Genomic DNA, 20,316 nt, shown 5'->3' on the forward strand with positions numbered 1-20,316 from the left:
TTCCAACACAGTCATAGCAAACCCCATACCACTCATATTTCATCCAAGACTCTCAATTCCAGACCTAAGAATCTAAACCAGCAAGCCAAATATCCTTCTCAAGCTACAAAACAAGTTATCTCTATTTCTTTGGATCTGTCGCAAAAAAAGGAGACTTCTTTACCGTGATATGTGTAAAGGAAGAAGCTTGAAATCTTGTGGTTCCAAGGTCTTTAGCTTCGGCTGATGAGTCTGGTGGTCTTGAGAGCACTTAAAAAACGTCAGCAACTTGCAGCTTTTCACCAGATGCTTAGTGTTGCAAACGATGTCTTCATGAAGCTGGTGAGATGAAGCGAGACCAACTCTCTGAAGATGATGCTAGAGCTGACTTGTTAGGTTGAGAGGAAGCTTAAATGACCCATGAATCGACTGAAGCTCTGATACCATGATAACAAGTGTGAAACTAGGATGGGTTGAGCTCATGAGAGCTTTATTAAGAAGAGATTTAGCTAAGAAGATAGACATTGAAACATATAGCTCATAGAGCTTTATTTAAGACAATAAAGTAAAGAAGTGGAAAAAACGTGAGATTGTCTGCAAGAGTATAATGACTTTGATTATCACGTTAAGAAGAGAAAGTAAGGCTGCGGTTTGTAGCAGCCAAAATTGGTTACAAAGACTTTCCTAGAACATATTTATAAGATTACTTGGTAGGAACCCTAGTTACACTTAAGACTTCATAACATGGGCTTTGGACTTCTGTTGGGCTTTTATGCATGAGCTCTAATAATCTTCCCCATTTATTTCTCCCATTCTTTCTCCCATAATTATCTAATACTCTCCTTAAACTCTTAAAACTATATTTTCATCATTATCACCACCATTTTCCACATACACCCACATGAATGCATAGATAATTCTTCTATGTTAAATAATTATAATGGCGGTTCAAGCTCAGCCTCCTTCCAGTTTCTTCTTCCTCAACAGGTGAAAATATCTTCATATAATCATATGCCTTTCACAGCCTGTGTGTATATTATTTTTATCAATATATGAAAATGTGATGTTTCCGATTTCTTAATAAAACATTTATTGAGCAGTAACGGACAAGAAGGAAATGATTGTTCGTTGCAGCCTCACGACACTCGTTTTCACATTCATCAAAATTGGTCTGTTTTTATTCCCAAATCGTTTTTTTCTTTTTCTTTTTTTTCTTAGATTCTTCTTTCGTTAATTATCACCTTGAAAGTAAACCTTTTTTTCAAAAACAGGGGTTGTTGATTCGAGAAAGCGATCAAGAGAAGTTTCGTCGGTGGACTATATTGAATACTCGACGGCGGCTACGATGAACACTCGACCGTCAAAACCACCGCAAGTTATCAAATTGAGCGAGTTGTTGCAGAATCATAACCGGAAAATGCCTAATGTGGTTTCCACTGGTCTCCGTTTATCTCATGAGGAGTCTTTTTCTATGCTTCCCGGAGATCTCACCGGAGAATTTAAAGGTCAACGAAATGAGTTGGACAGTTTCCTTTAAATTCAGGTATTTTACTTTGTTATTTTTGGAAATTCTTTGTCTATTGTTCTTCTTCTTTTCGCTGGAATATATTGGAATTTGTTTATTTTAGAAAATTTAAAATTTTGGATTTGAAGATATGCACAAAAAAACATTATTGTATAGGTTAAAATGGCGAAGGAAACTGGTTTTTAACTTACATTTAGGTGATTCCTTGATGAACAAAGGACCATAAAAAAATGATCACCTTGAACTGTTGTGGTGAAATGGCAGATTAGTGTATTTTTTTTTCTGTACTAATGGCAGATTATCTAAGAAGTATGATGCAAGAGATAGAGTTTGATATTGATAATGTGGTGATAAATTTATTGGTAAATATGTGTGGAGCAGCGACTAATGAGATTTGTGTCAAGAAAACATATTTCAGGGTCAAATGAAGTTGTTACTCAATTTTGATATGAAAACTATGCGATTTAGTTATTGGGAATGTCTTCCAGTTCCATGAACTACGGTTCCGAATATGGTTCATGTTCACGTCAAACCGGAAAATCAAAATCGTTTATATAATCATTATATAGGGCAACTATTTTGGAGTTTCATCAATCAAATGATGATAGTCAAATACATTTCAAATCGTGGAGTAGTATGAAGGGTTTCACCAAAAAAAAAAAAAAAATAGTAGTAGTACGAAGTAAGATGATTACATGTATTTGATCATTTGTTAGCAGGTAACGCTTGCCAAAAGGAAACAATTTCCCTTTTTCATTAATATTTGTTATACATGTTTTATGTATTTGCTTGTATTTGTGTGTGTTTGTATTTTTTTCAATGTCCGTGTAAGTTGTCTTTAGAATTAACCAAAAAGAAAAAATAAAAGGAATTGATACTCCCTTAAAATCTAAGTTTGGTGAGACAACTTTCCTTATGATTTGCATCAACAGACTATCATTCCACGTGAAAATAATGCGATCCAATTCTTAATGAGACTTCTTTGCCTTGAATAAATGATATGATCCAGCATTTGGATCCATGTACTAATTTATTCATCTACATACAAGGCCGTGCCTATGCAGAGAAAAAAGAAACATTCGTCTATGGGTCGCTTTTTTAAAAATAATTAAAATTTCCAATTAACTTTGAAACTTAATCCAATTATACAATAAAATATTAAGATAATACACATAACAACTTAAATAATTAAAAAAATATGTTTTTATTCTCCTTTTCTTCATTAAAGATCTTTACAACTCATTATTCTTCTTACCACAATAACCACATATTTAATTGGTATCTGTTAATAGCTAAGTATTTTTTTAATATATTTTTTTCATCTAATATCAGATTTAGTTTGATTTATGATTTAAATTTAATTACAAATAAAAACTCAAATAATTGGTTAATTTATTTATTTAAAAAAGCATAATTCAGAATTTTAGATTGAAATAAGTTTAAATTATAGATATTTATTGTAGTTTTATGAATTCAAAAATGATAATGGTAATTATTTATGTATTATTGGTTTTATATAATTTGAAACTATTATAGTTATTATTTATTTTATATGAATCATATTGATTTTATTGAATTTATGATAATGATAGTTAATTAAGGGTTTTTTTTAACATGGCTTACTTACGGGTCTCGAAACTCTAGGCCAGCTTTGTCTACATACCAACCAAAGAGGAAAAAGCTCGCTTGTATGAACACGTTAACTTTAATTGTTAACTAGGCCAGTGTAATATGATGAATAGTCATTACGCATATTTTATCAATCACATCATCGTAAAATATATATCTATTCTGCTATTCTTATTTTAAAGTGGGAAATCTCAATCCGAAAACTCTGTATTTAACGGGATGAATCAGATAACAACATAATTAAGGACTATGTAGGATATTTATTTGACTTATAAATTAGTGTTGTAACGTAAAAATATGAAGTAACTTGATCGATCACTAGACCTATGAATATGATCTTGCAAAACGATTTTTTACTTTTTTCCTTTTGAAATGTAACAAAGTTGTCAATTGACATTACACAAGTTTAGTGGCCCAAAATGAATAACTAAAACCTAAACTTTGATCAGATTGCATAGCATTGAAAATATGTCATATATTTTCAAGCGCAGGCCCAAAATATAATAATCGTACTTTACGGGTAGCGTGTAAGGTGGTGCATGCGCTATATGCGCTATATGATAACAAAAAAGGTGATGGATTAATATAAACTAAACAAATGGTGATGGAATTGATATAAACTAATTTATAAGAATTATAATTCATAAACGACAAAATAAGTATCTTAGGTTGCCCTCCTGGCTCCGACTAATACACTAGTACATAAATAATTGTAGGAATGAATATTAGGTGTGCGATTAACAGAAAGTAATGAGTAATTAGTAGAATTAGCTTTATAATAATTAATCAATTTGTTTGATGAAAGTAAGTGGGAAAGAATCTAATACGATAAACGATGTGTTTCGACATAGGAGACATATTGTTGTCTGGTGGCAGTTTCTAGATCTCTTATTGTGAACAATGAACCTAATGATCCGAGAACTGCATCAAACTTGAAGAGCAAGGCTGTTCTTAGGATTATTTAATTAACTAATTAATATAAATATCAAGTTGCTAATAGTATGGACTCTGATTTAATTTTTGTTTCATATAAATAATTAGTGGTCTGGTGCGCCACAAATATTGTTTCCTTTTTGAACTCATCCCATGTGACAAACCCGACGATTAATACAGTATTATAATTATAATTATCCTTTGAGAAATGTCTACAAACTATTGTATGGAGACATGTGAATTACTTGATTGGAGTTGTGCTACTTGTTTTTTTTCCTTCTAAAGATCATCAATTGCAGACTTGTCGAATTAAATCTAAACAGGGTCATTCAACTCTCACTAACTAAACAGTAACTGATTATTAGATCATTTGGTTTTATGGAATACTAGGAGAGAACCCGCGCATATGCGCAGATCTTGTTTTGATTTATATTTTAAATAATACATTTTTAGAATTTGTTTTGAATTATCTTTTTACCATCATTTTTTTCGTTTAAAATATTTATATTTTCTTCGATTTCTTCTAGATAATACACTATTTGTAATCTCTTCGACATGAGTTGTGCCAAATAATCCGATTTTTCTCCTACGGTAATGAGAGACTAAAGATCTACTATTTTAATTTATGTATAAAACGTAATATCTCATAGAAAAATTTACCATTTTGAGTTTTTTTGGTTATATATATTTTATTGATTCCATTTTTAAAATTTTTTTAAAAAAACTTTGTATGACATTTTGATGTATCTACTCTTTTTTTTTACTATTACTTTTTCTAATAACTTTTATTTTTATAATTGTTTATTGAATATTTAGTCTTATAATTTTATTAGTAAGAGTTTTATATAGGATTATTTAAAACTTCTTAACTTATTCAGTTTCATAATTTTTTTTCACTTACATTAAAATTTAATGATATTTATAGTTTGAAAATATAGTTTAAATCACTTGAAAAAAGAAAATAGAATGGTGGATTTAAAAAATCTTGTATTATATAATATTTTAAGTTTTGATATATTTAAAATAAATTTAAATTTTATTTATTTAAATAATTTTGTTCATATACATATTAATATTTATTAATGTGCTTTAATGTTTTTTTAAATGTGATTAATTAAATATTTTTCTTTGAATGTAATTAATTATTTATTTCATTAAGATTTTAAATGGACAGGTGGCGCTTTTTCCATGCTGATGTGGCAAACAATTGGAGGAAGTTGGCCAAGTTTTATATATAAGATGTTAGAAATTGTTGTACCAAAAGAGCAATCTGTTAGCAATTTTCTCTTAATACGATGTTATTTATTAAGTGTGTATAAGACGTTTTAACTCATTCGACGAGCCTATATTAAGGTTTGAATTTGTATAATTTCATCGTTGATTAAGACTTTGATGCCCCCAAATTATATGAAAATACTTTTAATCTTGTTTTCGTGATAATGTGATATGCATCCAAAATTATTTTCTTGATATATTATTATGATAAATGCTTTTTTGTACATAATTACTTGCAAAAACATCATAGTATTGTCTTCAACTTTATCAATAACTGTTATTAGATAAATTTTTCTAAAATTTAAATTGTTAACATATTACATATATAATTTTTATATGGATAGTGGTTAATAACATATGTACTTTTATATTCGATATTATATATCATAGTCTTGAGTTCATTCTTTTTTTTTCGTCAGTCTTTAGTTCATTCATGTTATTAATTAATTGATATAGCATTACGAACTACAAAATCACTCTATGTAAAAATAAAAATATTTATATATCATTAAATATAAAATATGAATTTTAATTTTATTATTATTTATTTATAGATGTGTTATTGTATAGGGGTTTACTTACTTGTGACTTAAATCTATATTATTGAGTGAGAAGACTTTGGACATATAATTTCGCACCGCCGGCTTATAATTTTTCGTTGAAAATTCCTACCTAGACTGAAGAATATTCGTTATTGAACTTATAATATTAATTTTGCTATATAGTTTATATAAAATATATATATATACACATAAATAATCATCTCTCCGTGTTGACAAGAACTGAGGAAAGTACAGTAAAATTAGGGGGAGACTTGACTGAGCTGATTCGTTAAAATGGGCCCCAGAGAAATCAATTCTGAATCGGACGATGGAAAATGATGTTACGTATACAAAAATTGTGAGCCGTCTATCTTGGACGGTATTAGATTGACCTGGTAGTAGTCAAGCACTGCTCTTTTAAGGGGTACGTGTTGCGATACGCCAAGCATTCGGATACACGTGTGTCTCGTGTGAATCTCAAGAGAATAAATATGCATCTACTAAAATAAACCAAATTAGTTTTATTCAAACAAAATAATTATTTAAAACGAGCATCAAGGGATATACAAAATTTTTTTTTCAGCCTAACGATTTCTAGATAGATCGATTTTTTTTTGGGAGGGGGGGGGGGTGTTGAACAAGTGGATCGATGTCTTTTTTTATCATTTGAACATCAAAATTCGAAATTAATCCACCGAAAACAAGGCTTTGCCATTAAAAACAAAACCGGAAATTTAGTAAAACCACCAACATTATGTTTTGTTTGGAACTTTGGATACATAGCAACGAATAAGTCATTAACAACTCATTGTTTATGTTTATTTTTCTAATACTTTTAGTCGTTCAACCACTACAGTATTAGATACGAATATATAGTTCAATCAAATGAATATACCATAGTCTAATCACCTTTAATAATCATAAGAACATTAATCTTATGAACTACATCGATATCAGTATGTCAGTTACAGAATTATTTAAACTTTTGTCAAAAATCTAAGTAATGGTAAATTGTGAACACGAAAAAACTTTGGTCACCAATTCCTTTATGTATTTATATAATTGATTTCATCATCTTTGTTAAGTGCAGATTATCGACGATTAATGGTACACCGTACACATAAGTGTTTTATAAATCAAGTAAACAAGAAAACCAAACAATGGTCCAATGAAGGCAATGGCAGGGCACGTAAATAAGCAGCCTAAGAAAAGCGAATCGGGACCCACAACCCTGAGGGCTAGGAAAGGTGGGCCCACAGTATTTATGCAGTTGAGAAATAATGACATTATTTTCTTTTTTAAATTGTAGGGAATAGACAGGAGAGACTGAATCAAAATACTTTACAATTTTAAAATGACGGAGAGTGACGTGCATACAGCTATTCTGTGGCAGATTACTGAAAATGAAAACTTCTTAAAAGAAAAAATTATTCAGAACCAGAATTATATAATGGATGGGTAGACAAGTAATATATCCAGCATTGACATAATTTTTGATTACCGAACGATTTTTATAGCTCTATTAAAAAAATCTATAGTTAAGGTTTGGAGAAAAAATTATTTTAATCTATAGTTAAGGTTTAGAGAAAAAATATAATTTTTTAATAGAGCTATAAAATTAGAAAATTAGAGATGTGAGAAAAAAAAGACTTTTAAGGGACAGGTGGGGTAGGAGGACTTTGCGAACTTCCGAGCCTTGCGCAAGTGTACGACGTTTACATGTTTAAATAATTGCTTATACGCATCATTTGGCGCGTGTTTCACACTTCAACAAGGGTCCTTTATTAGTTATTATTTCCAAGAAAATCCAATAATAATAAAATGTATTTCTCATTTTTGTTAATTTAAAAACAATATTGATTTCACACAAATCGTAAACTGTATATATATAGTTAATTTACGATCATTGTGGGGGAAAAAGATGAATTGTACATGTTAGAAATCAAATTCAAGCTCATGATTAATAAGCTAAAAAAAAAATTTCTATTTTTGAATTTTTTATTAATCGTTGAGTGCGTATCGTCACAAAATTTGTCCAAAGTCTTCGCGAAAACGTCATTCATCATCACCAAAATAAAAATAAAAACTATGAAAACTATAAAAAGGTAGAAAACGACGTAGTATTTATTCTACTAATAATTAAAGTGTCGTCCCAATAAAGAGCAGACACAAGTGGTGAGGTTATTACGTAACGCGCAAAACCACGCGCGTGTGGTCCCACGATCCAATGACTTTCTTAACGTCCAAGTGCCGGTGGGACCCATGTTTTATGGAACCGTTTCGAAGATTTTCTTGCAGGGCTTTCTCTAATTACATTTATGTCCCTTACATCTAGCTTCAATAACAATGTTGCCACCATTTTCCCCGAAATCCAATTGCATTTTCATAATAGCTTCTAGATTAATGATATGATACAAACACTCTATGATGATTATTATATAGACAACCAATACCAGTAGTATCTTAGTGTTTTTTTCTTTCATTAAACTTTTGTCTTAGTCTCTTAGATCATAGGAAATTGTAGCCTGGAGTAAACATCATTTATGTGGTAAATGGTCAATGACAAAGTAATTTTAATTGTAACTCTGTTCAACATGGTGACTTGTAAATGACTTTTTTGGTTTGGTTTAGCTTTGATAATTTTTACTCGGATTAATTTTTGATTCTTTTTAGGCTTAGACTTATAACATTAACCCGCTTTGATTTGAAGTAAATTAACTAATTTTTAATATGACACTTGAGTTTTTTTTCCATCTAAAACAGTAGTGTTTCTAAATAAAATAGCCTTTCACTATCCCACAATTATATTCAGAAGAAAATGCTTACAAGCCGAGGAAAACAATAAAAAAATTCGATAATATATGTAGTGCGAGTGCCTCAATAATTCCTCATAATATGGTTAGGTAGTTAGAAATATTAAAGAAATTCAATATAAGTAAAAAAGAAAGAGGAAAAAGCGGTTTTGCAAAACAAAGAAGCCAATAGATTCTCTCTCTCTCTCTCTTTGTTCACTTTTCTTTCCTCAAACTTTGCTGCATTTCCTTACTTTCTCTCTCTTAAATCAGAAACAAACCTGTCCTTCTATTGCTATAAAAGTGAACTCCATTTTCCCTCAGATCTCCTCCACACCAAACCTCTCTCTCTCTTTCCCTCTCTCCTCATTTCAAAGAATCAAGAATAAGCAAAGAACAAGACCAGAAAAAATGGAGGTTTCGACGAGAAAGCCTTATTTCATAGAAGAAGAAGACGATGGATTAGCTTCTCTAGCTGAGATGGAAGCTGGGGTTTCGAGTCCTTGTTATTACAAAAACATGACGAAGATGAATCAGTACCATCCTCAGAGCTATTATTACCATAAGTACTCTGTTTCATCACCCAGATCTGTTGTTGTCCCTGGAAAATTCCACGATTTTAGACTCGACAATAGCTGTTACGGACAATCACTTCCTCATTTCTTGGACTCTTGTTTCCTCTGCAAGAAGCGTCTTGGTAATAACAGAGACATCTTCATGTACAGGTACAAACCTTTATTTCAATCTCTCAAGATTTCGAGTTCTCTATACTAGCTTAAGAAAATCGATCACTTTTAGCTTAGAGTTTCATCTTTTAGTCAATATTAGATCAAACCCTGATTATGGTTTGTTGTGAATATATAAGAAATGTTCAACAACAGATGTATTGTGTCTGATTGTAAAATGTTTTTTTGATTTGTTGGAAAACAGAGGAGACACACCGTTCTGTAGCGAAGAGTGTAGAGAAGAACAGATAAAGAGAGACGAAGCAAAGGAGAAGAAACAGAATCTGTCTTCTTCTGTGAAAGCTATGAGAAGAAATGAGAAACGAAGCTCTTCTTCTTCTCCTACTAGATCTCGTGACTATGCTTTCCATACTGGAACTGTTGCTGCTGCTTAATTCGATTCCTCTTTAATTAATATTGGAAAAAACCAAAAAAAAGAAAGAAGAGAATCCTTTAAAGCCAATTTGCTGTAAAAACTGGTTAATTTTGAATTTGAAAACTCTGGGAAACAAAAAAAAAAAATGGTAAAAGGAAAATTAAAAGTCGAAGAAATCTCTCTTTTTCAAGGGTTTGTCCTTTCTTTTGTTATATTTTTTTTTCGTTTTTCCTAGCTTTACTTTACATAAAGAAAAAAAGAACATCAATTCTGGGAGTACAAGAAAACTATGGCCTATGCGATTGCGAATTGGAAAAATGTTTTTTTATTAAATATGTGAAGAATAAAAAAAATATGTAATATGAACATCATCAGCCTGGCTCAGGCTGTTCTTTTTATTTTTGAAATGATGGGATTGTAATGAAAAAAGTACAAAATATAATTTCTCATATATAAAATGAGAATATCTTACCTGCTGTTTAATTTTCGTTAGTAAATCCAAATGTGATACACTTATGATTCGAAATAAAATTTGATCAACTAGATATGAACTCTTATTGGATGTTAAGACATCAGAAGAATTATAATATTGGTGTATTATTAAACCTCTTTTTTCTGCGCATGTTCTTTGAGATCATTTGTGCAGTACAGGTTTTTTTCTTTCTTTCTTATTTCATTTAAACAGCGGTACAATTATTAGTGCCGAAAAACAAAACAGCAGTACAAATTTTCTTTTTCGGAAATAAATATTTAAGGTGTTTAAACTTTAAATCTTCTGGTTTATAAATCACAATCGTAGGTCTTTTGCTAACCACAGATTCTTTTTCAGGAATCAGGATCATCATAATTTTTATGGTCACATTCATGGAGTCATTTCCCTAAATAAATGGAGTTAATGGGTAAATGTTATTACAACTTGGGCTTTTTCCACACAGTAAATGGTAAATCTGAACCGATGCGAACCAAACCAAACCAAAATTCAAATAAAAGCTGCTTCCTCTCCAATTGATGGAAGACAACTACTCATTTACTTCAAAGCAAAAGAAAACCCAGTATTATCTCTATCCTGGATGGGTGTGTTGATAAATTCAATATGCTCTCGTGTCACATAAACTCGGGCTGGGCAAAATATCCATTATATTTGCTTCGATCCGAAAAATTCGGATATCCGTAATTTTATGGAACAAAATAAATATTAAAATTTAATATCCATTAAAAACGGAGCAAATCACAAATACTAAAAAAAATTAAGATGAATGTCCGCTCCGCTTCAGTATAAATATATATGTATATATAGATAGATAATAATTCATATAAAGTATATAATTATTATATATAAATGTAATTTTTGTGAATTTTTTGTTTATAAATTTGATTATTATAAATATTAATACTTAATAAGTTAAGAAAAAATATTTTTTTAAAGAAAATATTGTCATTTTTAGCTAAATTTTGATTTTTAAAAATTTTATTTTAAATATTTTTATGGATCAGATCGGATATCCGGCAAATATTTAGATTTTTAGCGGTTATCCGGAAAACGGATATCCAGATAGTTACGGAGCAGATACGGATCGGAAACATTAATTATCCGGACGGAGCGGAACGGATCACGGATATCCTCAAAATCCAGAATATCCGCTCCGCGCTCAACCCTAACATAAAGACGGCCAATGACAGAGTTCATACTGAACTCTATCACCGGTTTTAGTGGCTTGATAGTCTTTTCTTGGGTTCCAAGCACCAAAAAGAGGAAGCCATTTATGCATTACTCTCGTACCTACGGAGTGATAAGGAAGATATTTATCAATATCTATAATGTCTCTCCATTTTGTTGACAAAATCACACGTAGATAGTGAACTTTAAAAGTACCGTCATGTCCAGAAGGACTACCCTCGATGGAGAAGCAGGGAAAACGAAAGAAGAAGAAAAGTTATCATCTATGCTCTAATATCTTACAATATCTTACAATAGGAATTTGATCAAGAGCAAGCAATATCTATATATTATGAAGATGTCTTTAGAATTTTACTCCAAAATGGTTCCCTTATCATTTCTAAAATGAAAATAATAAATACTAGCAAGCAAATATAATATAAATCTAGCTAGTGGAAACATTTCATCTAACAACTGCATAATTTCGCTACTATCAACGATATTTTGAGATGGCGTATTAATGATTAACTTACAACTTATAATCAATAAATAGTCTCGTTAGTGTTTGATATGTATTCGACACAAACAGTGCACAACACATACTCAATCAAGTCATTTTTTTCTCATTCGTCTCACTTAATCTTTTTCTCATTCGTCTCTCTTAATCGATCTTACTGATTAGCAGTGATTATATAATTTGTTGCTAGACAATGATCATATATAGTGATTAGAAAATTCTCATTGATCTCTCTTGGTCGATCTCAGTGGCAGAGAAAAGGCAGAGAAAAGCATAATTAGTACTTCTCATATCTCCTCTTATGCTCTAATGACCCCTCTAGCTCCTAGATTCTCTTACACTACTTCTCATATCTCCGGAATCTGATTCCTCAATGATCTTCCTAAGACCTTCAACGACAAAGGCCATGGTGGGTCTCTCTTTATCGTTCTTCTTCAGACAATGATCAGCCAGTTTCGCCACTCTCCTAACCATAGCAACAGGATACTTGCTTCGTAGCTTCGGGTCAACGATCATTCTAAAGCTTTTGCTATGAACAGGATATAGTTTGACCCAATCTAGAAGAATCTTTTCAGCCAAAGGTTTCATCCGCTCGATTGTGCGACGACCAGTGATGATCTCGTACAAAACAACTCCAAAGCTATAGACATCGCTTTGTCTCCTGAGATGGCCGGTTTCTACGTATTCCGGAGCTGCATACCCGTTTGTTCCGACTCTCTTTTAAAGAGAACCAAGGAAAAACGAAGAAGAGGAAGTTGTTACGTGTGGAAGAAGCAACTAAGAATATATATCGAATTTGTAAGCGAGAATACGAGAAATGTTACTTACTGCGGTTGTAACGTGAGTGTTGTCTCCTTCAGGACCTTCTCTAGCGAGACCAAAGTCCGATAATTTCGGATTAAAGTCATCGTCCAAAAGCACGTTTGATGATTTGAAATCTCTGTATATCACCTGCCAACAAAAACATATACATATGTATCTAGTTAGTTAATGAGTAATCTCATTCGGTTTGGTTTAGAAAACCAGATTTTTGTTTGTTGATTCAAAAATAACCTGGATTTCATGCAAATAAGCCAATCCTTGAGCTGCACCGAGCATGATCTCAAGTCTTTGTTTCCACGACAACGTTGCGGTTCTTGATGTGAAGAGATGATCCTCTAAGCTGAGGTTTGACATCAACTCGTAAACCAATAGCCTCTCTGTGTCCTCTGCGCAATATCCTAAGAGCCTCACTACGTTGGGGTGATTCACTACGCCCAATAACTGAACTTCTGCTAGCCATTGCTTGTGCCCCTTTGATTACAAACAGAGGATCAATACTAAACTCTTTTCTCTACATTATACAACAAACAAACAAAAATCCAAAACTTTATACGTAATTTCCAGAGTCTTGCTTAGTTGATCAAAATTGTGGAAACTTATTCTTGGTTAAAGTTATAATCTTTTTGCAATTCTTTCACACAAAAACAAAACTTTGATTAACTTAAAGTTACCTGTTGACTTTGTCGATTGAGTTTCTTAACGGCGACGGTAAGTGGAGGAGAATGAGAATCTCCTCCGGTGGGATTATCAATGGTGGCTTTGTAAACACTACCAAAACCACCTTCTCCGATCTTAAGTATTCTGTCAAACCCACACGTGGCGTCACTGAGTTCCTTGTAAGAGAAAACCCTAAGATTCTGATTTTGTTCTATCTCAGTGTATAAGTCTCTTATACTCGTTGGAGATGGAAGAGATCTTGGTGTTGGGAGATTAAACGAAAGCGACGTCGTCTGGTTCCTCCTTGTCGTGGTCGTTAATTCTGGAGCTGAGTTTTGTAATAGATCTCTTCCTCTAATGTTTTTGTTGTTTTCTTTCTGGAGATTTCTTCTGGATTTAGGTTTCTTCGACTTGAACATGAACAGACAACTCATGTTTCCTCTGTTTAATAGTGTATTGAAGATTTGGGTGGTGAGTTTAATTATTGTGTAAATCTTAAACCTCTTATATACAAATATAAAGCATTCAAAATGAATTTCAAGGAAAATTTAAGGAGGAAGACAAGAAAGTCAGATGCGATGAATGAAAGAGTGGGACTTTTTTTTGTTTCCAAAAAAAGGGAAGATTTTGATTTCTGAGAAAGGTAGGTGATAATATATATGAAAAGACCCTAAAATGGGTTTTGTTACAGATGAGTCACAATTAGTGGGAGATTAGATGGGTACGTATGAACACAAGAAAGAAATGAGAAAAGGAAAAGCGAGAGAGAGAGTTAAGTAAAAGACAGAAACTTTTCTATCTATAGAAACACACGTAAATGGACAGAACGTGAACGATATTGCTTTATAAGTTTTAAGAGGTTTTGATTAAAAAAAATGAAAGAGAAAAAGAAATCGGCTAACTATGGTCTAAGGAAACAGACATAGAAAAGTAAAAGGCAAGAGTCAAGACCAGAATTATTTCATATTTGACTTAACCAAGACCAAACCAATATCTGTAAGGAGACAGAGAGACCAAACCAAACCCATAATTGTCTTTGCCTATGTTTGTTCATTCTTTTATTGGCAAAAACTTACTACAAGTCTACAAATGAGTCATTTTGCGTTTACACAATAAAAAATGGTTTTTTTCTTTTTATATACCGTACAAAATTTTAATTAATTAAGGGAATGAAAATTCCACCTAGTATAATTCCAATTCAAAAAGCAGGAAAGTAGATATAGTAGTATGACTGTATGAGTACCAAAGCTCATGAAAACCAAATTGAAAGTGTGCTAAGTCAAGTCAATGCTCAATGTATTTATTGGATTGGGTTATTGATAGGATACTCAAGTCATAGTTATTGCACAGTTGCTGAAAGTCAACTTACTCAGTTTTTAAACTAATCATCATCTTGATGCAACTTCGAATTTCGGTAGATACATATTATAATGTTTTATTTTTATTCTTTGATATATTTTGTTATTATTTTGTTTTAAGAAAACCCAATACACACGGACCGCCTCTATTTATTTCAGTCAGCTTGAAAAAAAATGTGGGAGAAATATCATCAAAGTTTTGACTTTAAAGAGATGATTTTTTGACAATTTGGGAAAATGATGAAGAAAGGTTAAAACCGCGTCTCCACTTCCGTTCCTTAGTTTTCTTCTTCTCCTCCGACAAAATGCATCAGCCTATTTACTCCTCCAATTATGAAAATATGACCCCACAACAAACAAATTATTCTCCATCCGTTACGTTTTATAAATTTTTCATATAGATCTATAGAAATATACTACATTTTCTACAATGCTTTTCACCAATACCCCATTTTCAATTAAAACTAGTTAACAAGGATAAGCAACAATTTTAGTTAAAGATTTATTTCTCACTTTTAAAATTGATTATGAAATGGAAAAATTCTTGAATTTTTTGTTGTCTAACATTAAGAACAAACAATTATTTTAGAACGACATGAGGCCGAGACATCTCTAAGAAACTAACACACCGCACAAAGAAAACATTTCTTTGTTTGAGTTCAATGGTGGGTTATGACTACATTTTGACTTGACTTACAGTTAATGATTCCCCTTTAAAAATGTTCAATTTCCAAACCTTTTAGACTTTTCCATCTAATTGAATTCTCCTCTACTTTTTCTTATGAACAAGTTACGTCAGCATATGTGACGTCATTGTCAAAATCTACACTAAAATGAGCTGTTTGAATATAGAAAAAGTACTCCCAAAGAGAGAAATGGATGTGTTTATTTTCAGCTTTTACATTAAAGAAACATCTAATGTGTTGATCATCTGATGCAAAAGCATTCATATATGGAAAAATAAAAATAAAACAAGCTAAATGCGTAATCGATCTGTAGCAAACAAGATGATATAAACTAACCTCCTGTTGTTACTTCCCATTCTATATATTATGTCTCAAGCTCTTTGCTCATAAGCGTTTTCATCTACTCGAACTCCTGGACCATACACTAGTCGGCATCGGTCACTAAATGCCCCCATTAGTCTTGTTGCTACTTCCTTTAAGAACATCGAAGCCACCTTCAAGAAAAAATAAGATACATTTTCAAGGTTTTACTATAATCAAGATTCACCATCTGAATAACAAATTAAGATATCTCCATCTTTTTTCTTGAACATATCTTTGATTCATACTAACAAATTCCAAGTTTAAATCTTTAGAGGGCGAAAGGAACAATAATTTTCTAGTAAATTTCTTCGAGTATTAACAACTTCCAAGTCTCAATCTTTCCAATTTTTTGTCGATTTCTATGATTAGTTAGTAACACTTTTGACACCTACAAGTGCAGAGGCTTTGTGAAGAAGTTTGTACCTGGCGATAGAGAGGTGAGTTGAATTTGAAATCGACATGGATAGAAAGGTCGCAGGTTCCTGGAATGGGACCTGGCTTAAATTGCCAGAGGTTTATCAAATGGTCAAATAGGCCGGTGTCCCTCGCTGTTGTCTGTGAAAAGATAGAATTCAAATCATTACATCTCACACACTCAAATCCAACAAAACAGAAAGCTGAAAGAAACACAGAGAAACCAAAAGTCCTTACCTTTATCCATTTAGGCCTTTCGAATTCTACATGTGAAGTGTAACTCTCAACAAGAAACTTGAAACCAATCTCCAATTCTGCATCGAATGAACCGTCTGGATATTCTTTAAGAACCTCGGAGCGTTGACACCAAGGAACAAACCCGTGGTACAAGTCTACAGCTATAACTACATTAAACAATTGCTCTGGAGAATACCTGTAATAATAAGAAGAAAGAAAAAAGATTGAGAATTTTATTCTTCTTTGAGGAGACACTTTGGATTCTCAATGTAGCAAACAAACAAAAAGGATCAAGGATTCGTCTACATTCATACAAACATGTTGACACAGAAAAATCATATAAAAATTCACAGTGAACACACAACTTCTGTCTAAACCAGCCGATTTTACACTAATAAATTATTCAGATTATCATCTCAGCAATCATCTTCCTGGAAAATTAGTTCACAGTTGATCGGATACAATTATACAAACACGACAAACACAAAGGCAATCAATTACTTTAGGTGCTAATTAGATCACTGAACCATTCTTCATCTGTTTTGATCCACAAAAAACAGTAAATTTCAAAAGGCAACAAAACAGCAGAATGGCGCAATGAGCCATTTCTCAAGGTTGCGACATTTCAGATGCATTTGGAGGATGCGAAGGCAGACGCAGACAGCTATTGAAAGAACGCAAAATCTATACAGGAATTAATCCGAAACTAGATCAAAAGGGTTTAATGTAATTACCCCAAGACACGTCGCTCTTCGTAGATCTTGGATAACTCACCACCACCTTCTTCTCCGTCTCCGCAACCCAGAAAATGCCGTCTCTGAAAGACGCTTCCACTGCCGAGCAATCTCCCGAATGAGATTCTTCTAGCATCGTAATTGGATACCGACCCATAAGAAGAGCATCTATCGACGCCGGAAAGAGAACCAAATCGACGAAATTGATTCGATATAAAACTCCTCTGAGCGATCCCGGCACGACTGATCGGGTTCCTGATTGCGCTTCGACATGAAATTAAGGAATATACAGCTCTGGAGGCAGGCATAAACGGTGGCATTATTACACAACGCGCGAAAATTCTACAAACGCCCGATTTCAAAGGAGATCCAAAACAAAAACGGACGAGTTGTCTCGGAGATTTTAGGGTTGCAGACGACGAAAGGCTAAAACTTTCCGATTCGGAACAAATTCGATTGGATGCTGTATAAGGAAGAAATCAAACGAAAGGTCCTCTTCTTCACCAAGCAAAGAGAAAGAGAGATATACGTAATCTAGAGCGCTATATGCTCGCAGGAACACACACATACACACCTATACAAAATTAAAAAATTTGACAAAGCTTTCTTTGGTCAGTGACTCACTTGGTCATAGAAAGCGACAGCTCGATGGATTTTTGGGTTTCGTAGAGCTATGAATCCAATTCGGGCCCAATGGGCTATTTTATGGAAACATTGTTGGTCGAGCGGAGCTACAAGCAATTTGAGTAATGGGAAAAAAGAATTTAGAAAGAAAACAATAAGGAAAGTATTACAGTTCTTAATATGGGATTTTTACTTCACCAATCCATGCTGCTAAATGTATTCTAAACCCTAAGGACACAACACAAAATGAGAGAGAGATTAACTAGTTTCATCCTCGTGATACAAATATGCCTTCTTTTTTGCTTTGCTTTGTTTTGTTTACACGTCTCCAGCTTTCTCAAAAGCCGTGATGCTCTTGAATCCGGTTTATGGGGATATAATCTTCTTTCTTCTTTTCTTCACGGCTTGTGTAACTTGAACCCAAACACTCTTGGAACGTAGCTTTGGGCTGCCTTTTGTGGCTTCAGATGTCCATACGTCATCAGGAACAGATGTGGAAATGTTGTCCCAAAGTAAGCTCCATCTATGTCTGTTTTTTTTGTTTGTGTTTAAAGAACAACAAACCACAAAGATTGCAGCAACAACACAGCATAATAGGAATATCGAATGAGAATCAACGAAAAACCAGACTAAACTAGACATTTTATTAAGCATGCATGTGAATAAAAGTGAGATGTTAGTGAAAATAAAAGGATACTTCCTTGGTATTTCGATCGTGGGTAATAGACGTCTTCACATTTGGGGCAATATATCTTTACGGTGCTTGCTCGAGGGATGTCAGATTGACCAACCGGTAAACAAGGTTGGCCACAACAATAAACTCTGGGGCATCTTCCAAAGTCATAGTTTTTGTATTTGTCTAGCTGCAAAATCATTGGGTCAAAGACACCAACAATTAGTGTATGTTCTACAAGATTTGTTCAATATGCAACTTCGAGTAAAAAGTTTCTTTACCATAGAAGCCAGCCCTTTGCTTGTCAATATGTAGCGAGCATGAATCATTCCATATAGCATCTCTGCTGCTGACTCGATCAATTCATTTTGTTCCTCTGTAAACATCTCACCTGTTACCCGAGCAATCAAGATCAACTATTGAAGACACGAAACAAAAACACGAACCAGTTTTCGGCTAATACTATTATCCCTTACTACCACAAAAACACGCAATCACATAGTTTATTTTCGTTGGTAAGACTTACCGTGAGAAGATTCAACATCCAGGATCAAATCAAGGGCATAATCGTAGTAGGGAACTTGATGGCTGAGTCCACACAAGTTAAAGTCATCCTGGATGTAATCATCATCAACTTCGCAGAAGAACTCGTTCCCACGAAGGTTGCAGAACCAGGATATCCACGAGGTGTCCTCTCCATCAGAACCACTCACCTCTGATTCTTCGCTGTCCGTCTCTGATATATCTACAGCTAAATACAACCACAAATGACATTTTCATCAGCATCATCCTCATAACAACAGTTTTTCAAAACAAAATAAGCAAGATTTGCTCGAATCAGGAACACAACCTGCGTCTAAGATCAAGTTTCTAGCTTTCATACATTTGATTACATGAAATGAACAATTAATTGAACTCTTCAATCACAAACAACAATAGGTCAAGACGAGTAACAAATATACAAAATTTAACTCTATGTCAAACAAAGAGTTTCAGGATAAGAAAATTTCCAAGAATCCCAAATTCAGAAACGTGGCAAACCCTAGGTACGGAATCGAATCGAATTGAATCGAATCGAACAATCCGTAATTAGGAAAATATACAGAAAGAGCGATAGAGGCAAAAATACGAATCTCACCGTCGGAAATGGTAGTCTTGGAGAGAGAAGCAGAACGTGAATCCCGATTGTTGTGGTCATGCAGCTGCTTCCCTATCAAGACGGAGTTGGATGCTGCCTTGCCCTTTCCATTGACGGGCTGAGACATCGAATGCGAGGCTCGATTATCGTGAACCTCGTTTATCCGTTTCCGATCGACCACCTCCGACTTCGATCCAGCCGTTCCCCTCTCTCTATACATGATGGAAATCTCTTTCTCGAACGCTGGAAAATTATATAACTTCCGGGACCGTCACCGGAGATTCACCCCGGTGAATCCAAAAACGACGAGAGGCGTATCAGGAGAGGTAAAGCTGCGAATCTCTAGGGTTTTGAAACGGAGCTTCCCGTCTCGCGTAAATCTATTTCACAAGTAGTCTCTTGGTGGTATACACAGCTTTTTTTTTTTTTGTTCTTTCGCTTGGATATTTTTTTTTTGGGTATAGGTAAGAAAGAATAAAAGAAAGGGAAGGGTAAAACGGGAAAAGAGAAATAAAATTAGGTTCTCCGGTAAAGCAATGATTCGTCAGCCACCGAGAGAGAGAGAGAAAGAGAGACACGTGACGCTCACGTGGTAAGACTATATAAGGCTTGGACCGAGTTCATTTCGTTTCTGGAAGAACAACAGCTTTAAACAAAAAC

General features: G+C 33.3%; 4 protein-coding genes and 1 long non-coding RNA gene across 7 annotated transcripts; 2 read left to right on the forward strand and 3 right to left on the reverse strand.

Moving 5' to 3' along the window:
• The first annotated feature begins 1,078 nt into the window (after positions 1–1,078).
• On the forward strand, positions 1,079–2,324 carry LOC18030130. The gene is made up of 3 exons (XR_002896954.1): positions 1,079–1,148; positions 1,251–1,522; positions 1,923–2,324. It is a non-coding gene; the product is annotated as an uncharacterized LOC18030130 (long non-coding RNA).
• A 6,529-nt stretch (positions 2,325–8,853) lies between these two features.
• LOC18030131 lies at positions 8,854–10,204 on the forward strand. The gene is made up of 2 exons (XM_006414138.2): positions 8,854–9,400; positions 9,606–10,204. Exons 1-2 carry the CDS (start codon positions 9,087–9,089, stop codon positions 9,793–9,795), a joined length of 504 nt encoding a protein of 167 aa, XP_006414201.1. The 5' UTR covers positions 8,854–9,086; the 3' UTR covers positions 9,796–10,204.
• A 1,793-nt stretch (positions 10,205–11,997) lies between these two features.
• LOC18030132 (probable serine/threonine-protein kinase PBL20) lies at positions 11,998–15,906 on the reverse strand. Its single transcript, XM_024150010.1, has 5 exons — positions 15,810–15,906; positions 13,444–13,870; positions 13,004–13,243; positions 12,779–12,901; positions 11,998–12,667 (listed from the first exon to the last, which is right to left on the reverse strand). Exons 1-5 carry the CDS (start codon positions 15,827–15,829, stop codon positions 12,269–12,271), a joined length of 1,209 nt encoding a protein of 402 aa, XP_024005778.1. The 5' UTR covers positions 15,830–15,906; the 3' UTR covers positions 11,998–12,268.
• On the reverse strand, positions 14,945–17,775 carry LOC18030133 (coenzyme Q-binding protein COQ10 homolog, mitochondrial). 2 transcript variants are annotated; one of them, XM_024150011.1, is made up of 5 exons: positions 17,222–17,775; positions 16,488–16,683; positions 16,260–16,391; positions 15,810–15,967; positions 14,945–15,102 (listed from the first exon to the last, which is right to left on the reverse strand). In XM_024150011.1, exons 1-4 carry the CDS (start codon positions 17,539–17,541, stop codon positions 15,845–15,847), a joined length of 771 nt encoding a protein of 256 aa, XP_024005779.1. In that variant the 5' UTR covers positions 17,542–17,775; the 3' UTR covers positions 14,945–15,102; positions 15,810–15,844. The 2 variants fall into 2 exon arrangements, with proteins under 2 accessions (XP_024005779.1, XP_006414203.1); XM_006414140.2 differs by lacking the exon at positions 14,945–15,102 and having other exon boundaries at positions 15,640–15,967.
• A 193-nt stretch (positions 17,776–17,968) lies between these two features.
• LOC18030134 (casein kinase II subunit beta-2) lies at positions 17,969–20,091 on the reverse strand. 2 transcript variants are annotated; one of them, XM_006414142.2, is made up of 5 exons: positions 19,657–20,091; positions 19,045–19,269; positions 18,800–18,909; positions 18,543–18,708; positions 17,969–18,374 (listed from the first exon to the last, which is right to left on the reverse strand). In XM_006414142.2, exons 1-5 carry the CDS (start codon positions 19,874–19,876, stop codon positions 18,244–18,246), a joined length of 852 nt encoding a protein of 283 aa, XP_006414205.1. In that variant the 5' UTR covers positions 19,877–20,091; the 3' UTR covers positions 17,969–18,243. The 2 variants fall into 2 exon arrangements, with proteins under 2 accessions (XP_006414205.1, XP_006414204.1); XM_006414141.2 differs by having other exon boundaries at positions 18,047–18,374; positions 19,045–19,263.
• Between the last annotated feature and the right edge of the window lie 225 nt (positions 20,092–20,316).

The sequence above is a fragment of the Eutrema salsugineum genome, unplaced genomic scaffold, assembly GCF_000478725.1.
Source record: "Eutrema salsugineum unplaced genomic scaffold, Eutsalg1_0 scaffold_1, whole genome shotgun sequence".
Taxonomy (NCBI): Eukaryota; Viridiplantae; Streptophyta; class Magnoliopsida; order Brassicales; family Brassicaceae; genus Eutrema; species Eutrema salsugineum.

Bases quoted from the DNA above. Each gene is read 5' to 3' on its own strand.
- LOC18030131 (XM_006414138.2), top strand. From the start codon at position 9,087: ATGGAGGTTTCGACGAGAAAGCCTTATTTCATAGAAGAAGAAGACGAT. The intron at 9,401-9,605 runs GTACAAACCTTT...GTTGGAAAACAG, and splicing joins AGAGACATCTTCATGTACAG to AGGAGACACACCGTTCTGTA.
- LOC18030133 (XM_024150011.1), bottom strand. From the start codon at position 17,541: ATGCCACCGTTTATGCCTGCCTCCAGAGCTGTATATTCCTTAATTTCA. The intron at 16,684-17,221 runs GTAATTACATTA...TTATTATTACAG, and splicing joins GAAGAGCGACGTGTCTTGGG to GTATTCTCCAGAGCAATTGT. The intron at 16,392-16,487 runs GTAAGGACTTTT...ATCTTTTCACAG, and splicing joins AAAGGCCTAAATGGATAAAG to ACAACAGCGAGGGACACCGG.
- LOC18030132 (XM_024150010.1), bottom strand. From the start codon at position 15,829: ATGGGAAGTAACAACAGGAG. The intron at 13,244-13,443 runs GTAACTTTAAGT...TTGTAATCAAAG, and splicing joins TCAATCGACAAAGTCAACAG to GGGCACAAGCAATGGCTAGC. The intron at 12,668-12,778 runs GTAAGTAACATT...TCTCTTTAAAAG, and splicing joins ACACTCACGTTACAACCGCA to AGAGTCGGAACAAACGGGTA.
- LOC18030134 (XM_006414142.2), bottom strand. From the start codon at position 19,876: ATGTATAGAGAGAGGGGAACGGCTGGATCGAAGTCGGAGGTGGTCGAT. The intron at 19,270-19,656 runs GTGAGATTCGTA...GGTTGTATTTAG, and splicing joins CAAGACTACCATTTCCGACG to CTGTAGATATATCAGAGACG. The intron at 18,910-19,044 runs GTAAGTCTTACC...CTCGGGTAACAG, and splicing joins GGATGTTGAATCTTCTCACG to GTGAGATGTTTACAGAGGAA.